General features: G+C 34.3%; 1 protein-coding gene across 2 annotated transcripts in view; it reads left to right on the plus strand.

The window, feature by feature from the left end:
• Mysm1 (Myb-like, SWIRM and MPN domains 1) overlaps positions 1-14,107 on the plus strand; it is a 41,526-nt gene that overhangs the window by 2,256 nt on the left and 25,163 nt on the right. For both annotated transcript variants that reach the window (XM_013521691.1, XM_005398489.2), the window contains exons 2-7: positions 2,147-2,225; positions 3,813-3,883; positions 7,056-7,130; positions 8,813-8,891; positions 11,050-11,148; positions 13,082-13,821. In XM_013521691.1, coding sequence (XP_013377145.1) covers positions 2,147-2,225; positions 3,813-3,883; positions 7,056-7,130; positions 8,813-8,891; positions 11,050-11,148; positions 13,082-13,821 — 1,143 coding nt within the window. The remainder of the gene's footprint in view (positions 1-2,146; positions 2,226-3,812; positions 3,884-7,055; positions 7,131-8,812; positions 8,892-11,049; positions 11,149-13,081; positions 13,822-14,107) is intronic.

Here is a 14,107-nt window from a genome sequence, read left to right on the forward strand (position 1 = left end):
CTTCCTGTTTACAGTGATTGTCCTTTACAGGCAAGTTACTGCCACCCAGAGTATTTTTACACTCACTTCCTCTTTATTGCTCATTGTCTCTTTGGATCTCTTTGTGCTTTCCTGAATTTAAAGTGGTCTTTCTTACATCCAAGTTGATCGTGTTACTCCCTTCAATCCCCAGTTGGTTTTGTGTTAAAATCTTTATTCCCTAACTACTATAGACCTGTGTGATCCATGTCTCAAGTACATTATTATTCAGTCATTCAACAAATACTAATGTAGGAGGTATAAAAACCAGCACTGTGGTCTCACAGATCTAATATTCTTATTAGATGAGACAGTAAACTTTACATACCTGTCAGATGAAGGTAAGTGGAGAAAAACAAAGGAAAGAAGATGAATAGCTTGTCAGCTGTATCTCTTATAGTCCACCAGGAAGGAAAGCTATTAGGTCTGAAACTGTGGGACTTCAGGGCTAAGTGGAAGGGCTGCCCTTGAGGTAGAGCACAATAGGAGAGTAGCAAATTTGTGAGGAAACATGATTTTAACCTTAAACATGTTAATTTGTGTTGCCTGTGGAAATTCAAGTAGATATCCATATGTGTACAACAGGGTATGGATGTTGCTAATCCTTACTAAGGAATGCTATGTAAAAAGATTCCTGCAGTAAACCTGAAGATAGTAGTACCACCTCCTACCCTCAAGGCAGACACAAGTCATTTGAGCAAACATTTCCTTCTGCTGATACAGGTCTCAGGACCCTTTAGCCTCTTTCAGATCGGTGTTGACTCGTTTCTATCAACAGTTGATAGAAACTACTGCTCTTAATTTATTGGAGAGAAAAATGATAGTTCCAGTCTTAATTACTTTTCTAATTGATGAGACAAAATACCAAACACCTAAATGAAGAAACGTTTATTTTGGTTCACAGTTCGAAGAAGTTTCATTCCGTAGTTGGCTAATTCTAAAGCAGGCTGGCATAGCAGACAGAGCATTACAGAGGCGAAACAGTTCATGGCGGGCAGAAGACAGCAAAGCAGCCAAATAGCAAAGGAGCAGCATATAACAACAGCAAAAGCAGTAGCAGCCCTGCTTCTCCCTTTTATCTCTTCCAGGCTGCCTGCCTCTTGGGTTGTGCCACCACATCCAGGGAAGGCCTTCCCATTATCCACACCCAGAACTATGATAAACCAATCAGTGGACTAATTTAGTAATCACTCACCCTTTAACATACCCTAGATCCAGACTCCTCCGAAAAACCCCACTTGTGACCATGTGAGACTTCAGGAGACATCTAGATACAAGCTGTAACAGTCCTGTAATCTGCTGTAACAACTATAGGACTAATTAAAGATTCAAATGTATAAATCTGTTGATAGGTTTTTGCACTCTTAGCAGCAGTACAAAGTTTTTTATCACTAGGTGAGTTCTGGGAAAAGTCTGTAATTAGAAAACTAAGGTAAAATGTACAAAATCAAAAGACTAAATTGTCTTATAGATTGGATCGCTGAACACATAAGACACACATTGTGCCTTATTGGTTCAGTCAGAGAAGTGAGAGAATTAACAAACATTTGATCCCCCATGTAACATAGAAATCCTCCAAATAACCTAAGTTATTTTTTTCCAAGTTATGTGAATTGTTAATAAAACTTCTGGAGCTGGGCATGGTGGGCACGCCTGTAATGCCAGCCCTCAGGAGGCTAATGTAGGAGGATCACTGCAAGTTCAAGGCTAACCTGAATTGCATAGTGAGACCCTGTCTCAAAAAACAAAACAAAACAAAAATAAAACTTCTGGTATTTTTGAGTTTAGTTTTTTCACCTAAGTTTTGTTTTTGTTTTTTTCTTTAAGGATAGTTCTGAAGATAGTAGTTTTTTTGTGGTTTAGCTATATAGCTAAAAGGTTTAATTGAAGAGTTGAGTTTTTATATTCATATGGAGACTCATCAACCAAAATTAAAGTGTTGGTTCATGGCCACAGAACATATTGGAGGAGGCAGAGGAGCCATGGCTGCAGTGTTAAATCTGTTCGTTATGGGGAGAAGGGAACTTTTTACTTAGCACCTACAACCTGCCAGCTGCTGTCCTATGTGCATTGTAGCCACTGACTGATGTAATACTATGTTTTATACACATTTTCTTAATTATTACAGAAGTAATGAAAATGCAGCATCAGTTTTACAACAAGATCACTATCTTGAGTCATCATGGAGAAATGCGAATGGCCTTATTGTAAGTATTTTATGAAATATCACCTGAGTTCAACTGACTCATTGCCCATTACACCTCTCTCTTTTTTGTTTAACTGAGTGCTCTTTCTCAAAAATTACAGAGGTAATAGGTAGAAATATTTTTTGTACTTTAAAAATAGAAGAAACCTCTCTTTTCTTTTGACTTTGAAAAATGACTTGTTGAGAAGCAGCTTTGGAGCCAGTTATATCTAGGTATAAACCCTTGATCTATCACTTTTGTGAAACTTGGTTTCTTCAAGTAAAAAATAGGGATTATCACAAGGTTCATTTTTTTCATTTAGCAGTTATTTGTTGAATATTCACTGTGTTCTAGACCCTAGGCCAGGTTTGGGGAATATGTATGACAGATGTGGCCTTGCTCTGGAGGAGCTTATATTTTAAAGAGGAGTCAGACACTTGCAGATTATGAAGGAAATAAGCAAGTCATTGTTCACTGGAGTATCAGGTAGGGATCCTACTTGAGATCAGGCTGTCAGTGAAGGAAGCTCTGAGAGCACATTTAAGTTGAAAAGTACTGAGAGTAGGTAGATGAATAGTAGAGGAAAGAATTCCAGCTGAGGCAAAAGGTACGGTTGAAAGAGATCTATTCCATACCTAGAATATTTTGTCAATAGGTGTGACAGGGCTGGAAGGACAGGAGAGAGCCCTGTCATACAGGATTTGTGGGGTTAGGTTATGCTAAAAGGTTCGATTTTATTGTAAATGAACTGAGACATCAAGACATTTATATAGACTATGCAGGTGAGTCCATTTTTAAAATAAAATTTGCTTTGAGTGCTGTGGTAAAAATTAGCGGAAAGTAAGAGGGGTGTCAGAGGAACTAGTTAGGAAACATTTGCAGTCATCTAAGAAGATTTGATGGTGGCTTGGTCCTGGATAATAGAAGAAATAGAAGTGGATAGATGTGATTACATTTTAGAGTTAGAAATGGTTGGTGGAATGGTTGGTGGAATGAGGGAAGACAAACCTGCAGTGATTCCATAGTTTTCAATGGAGTAAGTTAGTGTTTAGACTGCCTTTTATAAAACGATTAGAAGTGTAGGGGGAGAAGCAGGTTAAGATATGTGATGGTGAACTCTTGAATATGTTAGGTCTTAGAAGCCAATTAGATATCCAGGTAGAAATCTTGAGAGAGCAGTTGTATATACCAGTCTGAAGCTTGGAGAAGAGACATGAGCTGAAAATTTTTCGCTTTGAGTGTTGATGCACAGGAGATTGTGGCTGAGAAAAAACCAGTTGGGAGTTTTGGAACTAGTTTGCCTAACAAATGCATGATGTTGAATAATTCCTCATACATGATAGTCATTATTGTCCACGATGAGTGGGAGCATGAACCTTGGAATCTAACAGAATTGATGTAAGATCTCTTCTCTTCCATTTGAAGTGCAAGTAGTGCTATAGATGCATTTGTGAAGTGTTACCACCTATCTCGTGGTGTTAACATGAGAATCAAAGGTATGTCTGTGCTCAGTGAATAGTAACTGTGCTTATTTGTAATCACAGTATTATGTATTTTGTATTTAACAAAAAGTAATTCTATGTATATTCTTTTTTTTTTTTTTAATAGCCGTGGACTCTAGATAACTCCATCAGTGAAGAGAACAGAGCTGTCATTGAGAAAATGTTATTGGAGGAAGAGTATCCTTTAATATTTATGAAGAAAGTAAAGATTTCAGGGTTAATAATTTTAAGTGAAATTAATAAGACACACAAGTTTAAATATCACATTGTTTCTCTTGTGTGAGAAACCTTAAGGATAAATACAGAGCAAAATGGAGAACAGATACTGGAAAGTAGGAAGAATATGTTCAAATGGGAAGAGGGACAAGGGAGGAGAAGGGAAAGAAAGGGAAAGGGGATTGAAAAAAACCAAAACAAAGCTTCTGTAAGTAGGGAAAAGATTGAAGGGAGGAGGGAAATGGGAAAAAAGAAAGATTAAGATTATATTATGTACAGTACAAATTCCCTATGATGAATGTGGTCATTATGTATAGCACATATGTACCAATAAAAACATATATGGAAAAAAGATTTCAGTGTTAAACTTCTATCAATGCAAAAGTTACAGAAGAGGTCCTTGTGATCATTATATTGGTATGATTTAGCTATAGCTGGCTGCATTGTAACATGTCACTTACCTATGCAAAAAGCATTTTGTTCCTTGGGTTCTGTTTTACTGCTGAGTCTGAGATCTGACTTAATGAGTTTCAGCCATCAGCCAGCTGTTCATGTGACTATGAGCGGAAATTACAGAATATTTAAATTAGAAGCTTAAATCAAAACTTGCATTTTCAAAGTTATACAAGTTGAAATTCAGAAATCTTTATTTGTGCAAGTACACAGAAGGAGAATATGTAGAAGTTGTGACTTTTTACTCTGTAATTTATAGGTACATTATATAGAAGGAACCTTAAGTTAAAAGCACAAAGTAAATTCTGTAGGATGAGTATTTGTTTTTGCACAAGTTTTAGATCCTTATCACCATGGTCCATCCTCTGGCTTCATCCTCATTTCTTTCATGTCTATTTCCTTAGATGTAAAAATGAGAGGATTAAACAAAACAATTTCTGGTTTTATAAATTATCCGGTTAAATAATAGTCTAAAAGTACTGGTTTACTTTTAACTATTTTATCTGCATTTCTTGAACTACTCACTATTTAATAGAAGGAATTTGTTTTTATTTCCATTTATTACTGTGTTGATCTTAGTTTCTCCGTACCTTTAGTTATCAAAGGCTAGCCTCATAGGCTTTCCTGTTCACTAATTCTCCCTAGAGATTGGAGTTATAGCCTAAATTACTGCTTTTCAATGAGAGGTACATATAATTTATTTATTTATTTTTTTTTAAATTTTTTTTGGTAACTGGGAATGGAACTCATGACCTTAGGCTTGCCAGACAAGCGCTTATGCCACTGAGCTATATCCCTGGCCAAGGTACCTATAATTTTTTTTTTTTTTTTTGGTTTTTCTCCGGTATCGGGAGCCGAACTCACGACCTTGCGCTTGCCAGGCAGGCGCTTTGCCGCTGAGCTAAATCCCCAGCCCCCTAGGTACATATAATTTAAAATTTCCTAGTGGCCTCATTTAAAAGTAGAACACATGGAATTCATTTTATTAATATATCTTATTTATATATATTTAATTTTAATAATGCAATTTAAAGTACTTTACCCAGGTATGGTAGTGCATACCTGTAATTCCAGCACTTAGGAGCCTGAGGCCGGAGGATCACTGTGACTTTGAGGCCAGCCTGGTTCCCATAGTGATTTTAAGACCAGCCTGAATTACATAGAGAGACCCCATCAAAAAAAAAATACCCAAATATACTTTGAATTTGTATGGAAATATTATTAATGGTATGTTAATTTTTGTATTGAGTCTTTGAGATCCAGTGTGTTATTTTTCCATTATACCTCAGTTCATGCTAACTTTTCAAGTGCTCAGAAGTCATAATGTGGTTAGTGCTAGTGGTTATTGAATGGGCAGTACAATTGTAAATCAGATTAATGAACACTTAAAATAGCCACTTGTTCTTTTCCAGATAGAGAAACAAATAGTAAAAGTTATAGGTTATTAGAGGACAGGCGTAATGTGTATAGTGTATTTATATATTTTTGTCCTGTTTAGTATCTAGTATAAAACCTTATATACATACACACACAGTATACAGTCAGCAAATACTTGTTAAATTAAGGCTCTCTTCAGTATTGCAGTTGACTAGTTTCAAGGCCCTTGGAATGCAACTCCTTGGTAGATTGGATCTAAGTATTCTTTATTTTTAATGGTATAGAGATGATTGCAGAACTCCTCTCTTACCTTTAGAAATATAGAAATAAATATTCCCAAATTAGCTCAGACAACCAATCAAATTCGTCTTTTATATTCCCTGTTTATTTTAAGAAAAGAGAAATTTAACGCATTCCTGGTAGCTTGGAATTATCAGTGGTATATGCATGACTGTCCCACTGGTGGTACAGATGGATCTAATCACCTTCATTGGTCTTTTTACTAATAAAATTAATAAAACTATAAATGGGCCAAATCTAGTTCCTTGTATTTGAGTAATTACTGCCCATATATAAATACTAATACTGTTCATACCAATTAAAAATCATTACAATAATCAAATTTATTTCATTTAATTAAAAGAAATTTATATTTGTGAATAGTTTATCAATAGTTATCTAAATTTTAACATGGAGATCTTGTAAGAACCCCAAGCTGATTAATATAATGTGCATTTACAACTGCTGTACCAATTCCCCTGTATTACAATTTTTTTTATACCATTTTAATGTTTTCCTTAAGGAACCACATAATATAATGACATCTGGTCTGCTAAATCAGTGCTTTCCTTGCATTGTTGTTTGTAATCAAAGACTTCTGAGAAGCGGTACAAGCCATCCAATGGGACAGTCATGCATGAACCACACTGGTGGTTCAAGCCAGCAGGAATGATCAAATGATAGCCACCCAGTAGCAAGACTTGAATTATAACCAAGACTTGAATTACAACATGTTAAATACTGAGAATATTTCCTCTCAGTCATGTCTAATAGATAAACTACATTTATATCGCACACATTTTGTGCAAGTATTGTGTTGTAGGATTTTACATGTACTAAACGATCCTGTGATATACAAATATTTTTTTCATAATTTTTGCAAACCTGAAAAGGGCTTTGAAAGGAATCGGTTTTATTTGAATTCATAAGTATTACTTTCATGAATCTTTAATGCTTATTTTGTGTCACAGAGGCATTATATGACTTTAATATTATTTTAAAAGTTTCCTTAATAATTACACAGGTATTATTTATCTAAAAAATCTCTTCCAGGAAAATTCTGGCTTGATCAAAAGGATGGTAAAAAATACCTGAACAGGTAATGTCAGTTTACACTATTAAAAGTCTGAATTGCACTTTTGAAGCTTCTTCACAAGCTTCCTTATTTTTTCATGTGGTGCAGTCTGCAGAATTCAGAAATCTTGTAGGTACTTATGAATTATAAACACATCTAAAATCTTTTTGATTGGTTAAGAATTATTTGAGAATTTTTAAATGTTACAGTTGGTCTGAAGAAAAAACCCCTTGATTAAAAAAATAAAGAAAATAGGGGGCTGGGGATTTAGGTCAACGGCACAGTGCTTGCCTGGCAAGCACAAGGCCATGAGTTCGATTCCTGGTAGCTGAGAACAAACAAAAAAATAAAAATAAAGAAAATATAAAAACAAAGGTCTTTGTATAGATGTTGGAATGTGATAAGTATAGTTTTACATTGTTAGTTATTCGCCAGGATTTCTCTTATGACCCTGTTTAAGCAATTTACATTATGGAAAAGATGGTTTCCTGTAGATGTTAGAGGGAAAATTTTTTAAGAAGCTATCTAATATAGTATGAATTGACTTGATTTTATTGCTGTGTCAGCTAATTTTAAGTTATTTTGAAAAAAATATAATTTGAATTTGGCTTTCAAGAATTAATCTAGACGAAGTAACTACAGATAGTCCTCATTTAACAACCTACCTGTTTAACAACTGTTTGGACTTATGACTGAGGTATGCTGTTTGGACCTTTTAAAACCTGCCACTTGGACTTACAACCCATCTTTTCTGTTTGTGCAGGTCTGTGTATCTTGTTTAGGGAGCCTCAATGTCTTCTTTTTGTGCCGTGTACTTTGTTTGTGCAGTACTATAACATTACAGGACTGCATGTAAGAGTTATACAAACAAAAGCAAAGTCATCCATTTGGAGTTTCCTTTGACTGTTTCTTTGTTTTGATTATTGCAGTTACATTCTATATACAGTTCCTCATTTAGTGACCAATTTATTTAATGACCTATTTCTAGGTACAGAACTTGGTTGTTAAATGAGGAGTGTTTGTCTTACCCCATGATTGGGAAAACACTGACGTTATTTTATGTTTTTAAATGCACATTGAAGGGCGGACCTATGCATTTGCAGTTGCCCATGAGCTTGAGCAGTGAACAGCCTTTGATTTTGTATTTAAACAGTGATAAAGTGAAGTTAATGGAAAGATTAATGGCTTAATTAAATTGAACTTCATCAGTATGTTAAATTTCTTAGGATACAGAATTTTAAAAGCAGTAAGTCTAACGCTATAGTTTTGTTACTTTTCTGGCTTAATATTTACATGGGTTTACACATGAGAGCCAGAGTTATATCTGGAATTATTTGAAATTCTTACATGCCTTTGAAGATTTAGGAATGTGTTAACACCTGCTGCTCTGTGTTCACTCTTAAGTGGGGCTACATATTTGCCTTTTGCACTGGCTTCCTTTGATGTCTTTTAGTGTTAGTCTCACTCAAACCCAAAGATTACGTGTTTTGGGGCTCTGTCATCCTGAGTAGGGATATTGAATGGTAAATCTCTCCCCCTAGATAGAGGCTGCAGCTTTCTTTCTTTCTTTCTTTTTTTTTTTTTTTAAATTCTTAGACTCAAAAGTATTGAATTAGCCAGTGGCTGTCGATAACCTTTTAGCTACATAAATATGGAATGTTCCATTTCAGAAAATTTTCTTTGCAATTCCTCTTTTTCCCCCTCAGGGTACAATCTCCTACAAAACCAGCCAGTTACTCAGTAAAGTGGACGATAGAAGAAAAAGAGCTGTTTGAACAAGGGCTGGTAAATAGAGCAATTTCTAATTTATGGTAAAATGATTCTAGAAGCAAATACTGGTAAAGTTATAAGGTTAACTTGTAGCAACCAGAATTTTTAATTATACTTATAATAACTTTAGTTTTCCTGTAGAGTAATATTTATAGTGTAATACAAGACAATTCCTTTTAACTTAGATCTAAGGTAATGAAATACTAAAATAGATTTGGATTGATAATTTGGTAGTTACCACACTTTTTGGTGCTAATTAAGTCCAAGAAATTGAGCTGTATCTGTGTATGTGACACCTAGGTGAAAGGCAAAACATTTGATGTTTTCTGAAAACAAAACACCTCCCCCCCCAAAAAAAAACCTGTGTATGTTTGAAACTAAGTGATCAGCTGAGTTTTGTTTTTTTCAAAAAACTATTTGGCATTGTGTACACGGTCCATACTTCTCAGTCCATGTTTAAAGACCAGAAACATTTCTGTTGTCTGAATATTCCACTGAAATCTCTTTAAATGTGTACAAGTTAAATAATGGGAAAATAATATACAGTGGTTTCTAATTCTGGAAGTACTGAATATGAAGAAATTTTTAACACAATATTTAGGAATATTTTTAAGCTTTCAAGGTTGATTATATGTTTACTTTTAAGGTACTTGTTACTCAGTATTGTAATTAACTTGAAAATTATATTTGCATATTTACAAGATTTGTGTAATACTTAAGCTGTATGAATGCAAATCGAAATATTATTTAGCATTTTTACAGATGAGAAATAAAATGTTTATATTTTTCTAGTTACATCATGTCATCTGCATACCCAATGATGTTCATAATGTAAATACATAAACTTGAGGTTTTTATCTTTAAGGACTTTTTTCTATACTGGTGATTTTTTAAAATATATATTGGTGTTTCTATCTGTTGTGTGATAACCTCACTTTAACTAGTTGTGTTCTAATACTTCTGACAACTTCTGATGTTTTACCCTTGCCAGAGATGAGATATATATGTACAAACATATGCAAGTGGCCTGTGAGCTTAAGGTTTACATTTGGTTGTTATTATTAATAATGGCAATAGTTATGGGACCTGCGAAGTTTGAAAGCTATCGGAAATGATAGAGGGTTGTTAGATTTTTCTTACTTCTGAGGTAATCAGTGTCATGTATCCTTCCAGAGTTATTTTGTGTCTACATAAACAAGTGTGTATTTGTTAAGAGATAAGTAAAAAGCTGTTTTAAGAGATTTTAAAAATTAGAATGTTTTTCTACACAAGAAACATGGAATTACTGGTTGTGTCACCACTGTTTTAACCTATTGATTGATGCAGTTTGCTTACAGGTTAAATTCTTTGGGACTTGAGAGAAAGGAATTATATGATTCTAAATGACGGAAGATTTTTCCTTCCTTTTCTCTCACATAGGTCTGTCCTTTTTCGTTTTGAAATAGTTTTTTTAGTGTACAAGCCCCCAGTCTTTCAAGTAATTATACTTTATCCAGTGCTCTGTCTCCATAACCACACTATCAAATTACTTATTATAAATAGAACTGATTCTTCACTAAATTAATCTCAGCTACTTGTTAGTCTTAAAAATAATTAATTTGTACTGATAATTTTCCCAGAAATACTTCCAAGTTTTAAGAAATTACCCATATGAGCCAGGCGTAATGGTGCCTGTAAGCCCAGCACTCTGAGAAGAGCGCAAGTTCGAGCACAGACTGGGCAACTTAGTGATGCAGACCTTGGGTCAAAAACAGACAAAGGGCTGAGGATGTAGTTCAGTATATGAAAGCTGAGGTGGGGGAGAGAGGGAGAAAGGGAAAGAAGGGAGTCATTTGACTAATATCTGTATAGAGTAAAAGTATCTGAGGTGGGATGTTCACTAAACATTGTGAAATATGGAACTGGGCACAAAAAATCTTGTAATTTATGCAAAACAGGTTCACTTATCCTATAAATGGAAAACGTAACCTCCATTTTAGGCTCATACTTCTTTAAAATATATATTTTGGATGTGGATCCTCATAATGTACAGTTAGATAACAGAAATAATAGATCTTAGATTTGATCATTATAACTTTTAAAAGGAGTTTTTAGTGCATTTTTAATGTGGCTTTTGCTTTTAAGACATTAATTAAAGTAAGCTAATCAAGCTTTTTTTTCACTTTAATAACAGACTAAATTTGGTCGAAGGTGGACCAAAATTGCAAAGCTAATTGGAAGTCGCACTGTTCTACAAGTGAAGAGTTATGCCAGACAGTACTTTAAAAATAAGGTAAGCCGGATACAAATATCATAGTAGATAATGATACTGTTTAGAATTCTTAAAAAATAAGCAAGCAGAAATACTTAATGTAGGCACTAAATAAAATGTATAAGTTTTTATAGTGAGCAGTTATTTTACATTGTAAAACACTATACAGATGTTCATTTTTTAATACCTTATAGCTAGCTTCAGTGTTTTAAGTGTTATTAAAGATACCATATTATCCCATTTCATTTATTAGTAAGTAGACGGAAAAATATTAATTATTCAGAAGCATGCTATGAAGAAAATAATATTCCTACAAGAAAACTATAGGTCTTACTGTTTTTCTCTGGAAAATACTTTTTCTTTTTAAAATATTTACATTATAGAAACTTAAAAAATCATTGGTGCTTAGGGGAGATAAATGCTAACATGATTCTGAAATCTATTTAATAGCAATGGAGGTTTTACAGTTGTTATGAGTTGTCTGAAAAGTTAACTAAGTTGTAGTATTTAGAAAGATGGAGATATGGTCTAGTTCCTTAGCCTTTCAAGTAATTTGTGCTGTATTCAATTGTAAAATTTTGATATTTAGAATTTTTAAACCTGTTCTGCTTGAACTCTGCAAATATATAAAATTTGGAAATGTCTTAACTAAAATTGGATGTTTGTTTTCACATAAATAATGTGCTCTATCTTGTATTCAAGATTTATCATAGTGTTAGCTTGGAATAAGTGGAACGTAATAGAATGGATTCAGATTTACCTGAGTCGTCTGCTCCTTCTCACCAGCAGGCTAACAAAAGCAATTTCAGAGTAGCTCACCAAGTTTAAGATATTAAGAAACTTGGTTATTCTTATCACTGTGTCTGTCAAACTAGAACATGGAGTTTATGTGGGAGTATCAAAAGACTTGAGTAGGAGGGTACATTTTACTATTATAACAGACATTAATGTATGAAATCCAATACAAAATCTGATCTGAATTTCTAAGATTAAAAGCAGGAGACAAAGGGTGTGGGGATGTAGCTCAGTGATAAGAGTACTTGCTTATCATGTATGAGGCCCTGGATTTGATTCTTGCACCACCAAAAACAAGAAACAAAAACAGATAAAACCAACAAAAACCAAGAGACTGCAAAAACATAGGAAGGCTGTTAAAGGCTATTTCAACTGATATATCCAAAATTCCTTTTCCCATTGTTCTCTAAATAGTGAACTAGATAACTTCAGATACATGACCCTGGGATTTCATTGTGACAGAGGATCTGTGATTGCTTACTGAGAGCTATCATATCCCTTGGGATATCAATTATTTAGAAGCTCTTTCAAAAACTTTGTATATGAATACTTTCATTTCAAGTCATATTTACTCATTGACTCCCATTGTCTTCTTATTATATTATTAGATACTTGTGGAATAGCAGATGTGGAAGATAATATCATGGCTTCAAATACAAAGTGTACAATATTGAAGCTGCATTAAACGAACCTGCCAAAAAGATTTTTCTTTTAAATGAAAGTTGGTTTTGGTTTACTGAGTAAATATGTGACATAGATTCATTCAAACAAAGGATTATTTATTTTACCATTATAAGAAATGAGGTTGTCAGATGTTGTGAAAAATAAGCCTTTGTAAATACACCAGTATTTTATGCAACACTTTAGTATGGAAATTGTTAATTCTCTATGGTTGATCTGAGCCAGACCCCTGTTTTAAATGTAATATTTTTAAAAAGTGACGGCTGTGTATAGATCATGATTATTTAATTAATAAGAGTCATCTGAGGATGAGTGAGGCACATGTTTATGGAAATTTAAAATGGCAATCTTTTACATTTAAGAGCAGTTCTAAACCCATTTTTAAAAAGCACAAAGCAGTTTTAATGTACTGTTAACATGTACTTACCTTAAAAAATGTATCTAATATTACGGGAGTTTTGTTCTGATTTTTAATAAGGCAAAGTGGGGTCCTGAGAAAGAAACACACAGTGAGAAGAGTAGCAGTGAAATTCAGGTTGAAAATGAAGATAAAGGTGCCGCAGCCCAGATGCCATCGTATCCAAGGGGACGCGTTGATCCTAACTTGAATGCTGTAAAGATTGAAAAGTTGTCTGATGATGAAGAAGTAGACATCACTGATGAGGTAGATGAGTTGACTTCTCAAACACCACAGAAGAATCCTGACAGTGGTCTCTCATTGGACAGTCCTAATAGTAAAACACACGAAACCAGTCACCGAGTATGTGTACCCCAGGCAAGTCCCATTTCTGAGTCTTCCGGGGAGTACCTTCATAGTATAAAGCAAGATGAAATGGAAATGCATGCAAGCTCAGAAAACACATTATGGACTGAAGAACAGAGCACCAGTGGCAAAAACTCAGTTGAGTTAAGTGACGAAAAATGTAATAAGCTGCATGATGGAAACAGAATAATAGATGATGCCAGGCCAAGGCCTTCTTCAGAGCTTTGTGAAATTCAGAAGGATCCAAGTAATAATGAAGTGCTTTTTCATTCTTACCAAATGGTGGAGGAAAGCCATGAGGAAGAAGAGCTTAAGCCACCAGAACAGGAAGTAGAAATAGATAGAAATGTCATTCAAGAAGAAGAAAAACAAGCAGTTCCTGAGTTTTTTGAGGGGCGCCAAACAAAGACACCAGAGCGCTATTTGAAAATTAGAAATTACATTTTGGATCAATGGTAAGAATTACATTTTAGATACTGCTTTAAAAACTGGATGCCTTGAAGTATTTTAATTAGGCCTGTTCAGGCTTTAGGATTTTGCTGTAGTGACCCCAAGAGCTTTCATGTATCACCATTTCATATTTTAAATTTCTCATAGTGACACTTTTTTTTTTAAAACACTGGCAAACATTGTCTTCTGTTGCTAACAAAACCTGTCTGTGCTTTGGAGCATTTGGGCCTGGAAAAAAAGGTGATAAGTAATTGCTTTAAGAAGCAATTTCTGAATGAAGGGTGTGGTGGT

This window comes from Chinchilla lanigera, unplaced genomic scaffold, assembly GCF_000276665.1.
Source record: "Chinchilla lanigera isolate Chin_1 unplaced genomic scaffold, ChiLan1.0 scaffold00063, whole genome shotgun sequence".
NCBI lineage: Eukaryota > Metazoa > Chordata > Mammalia > Rodentia > Chinchillidae > Chinchilla > Chinchilla lanigera.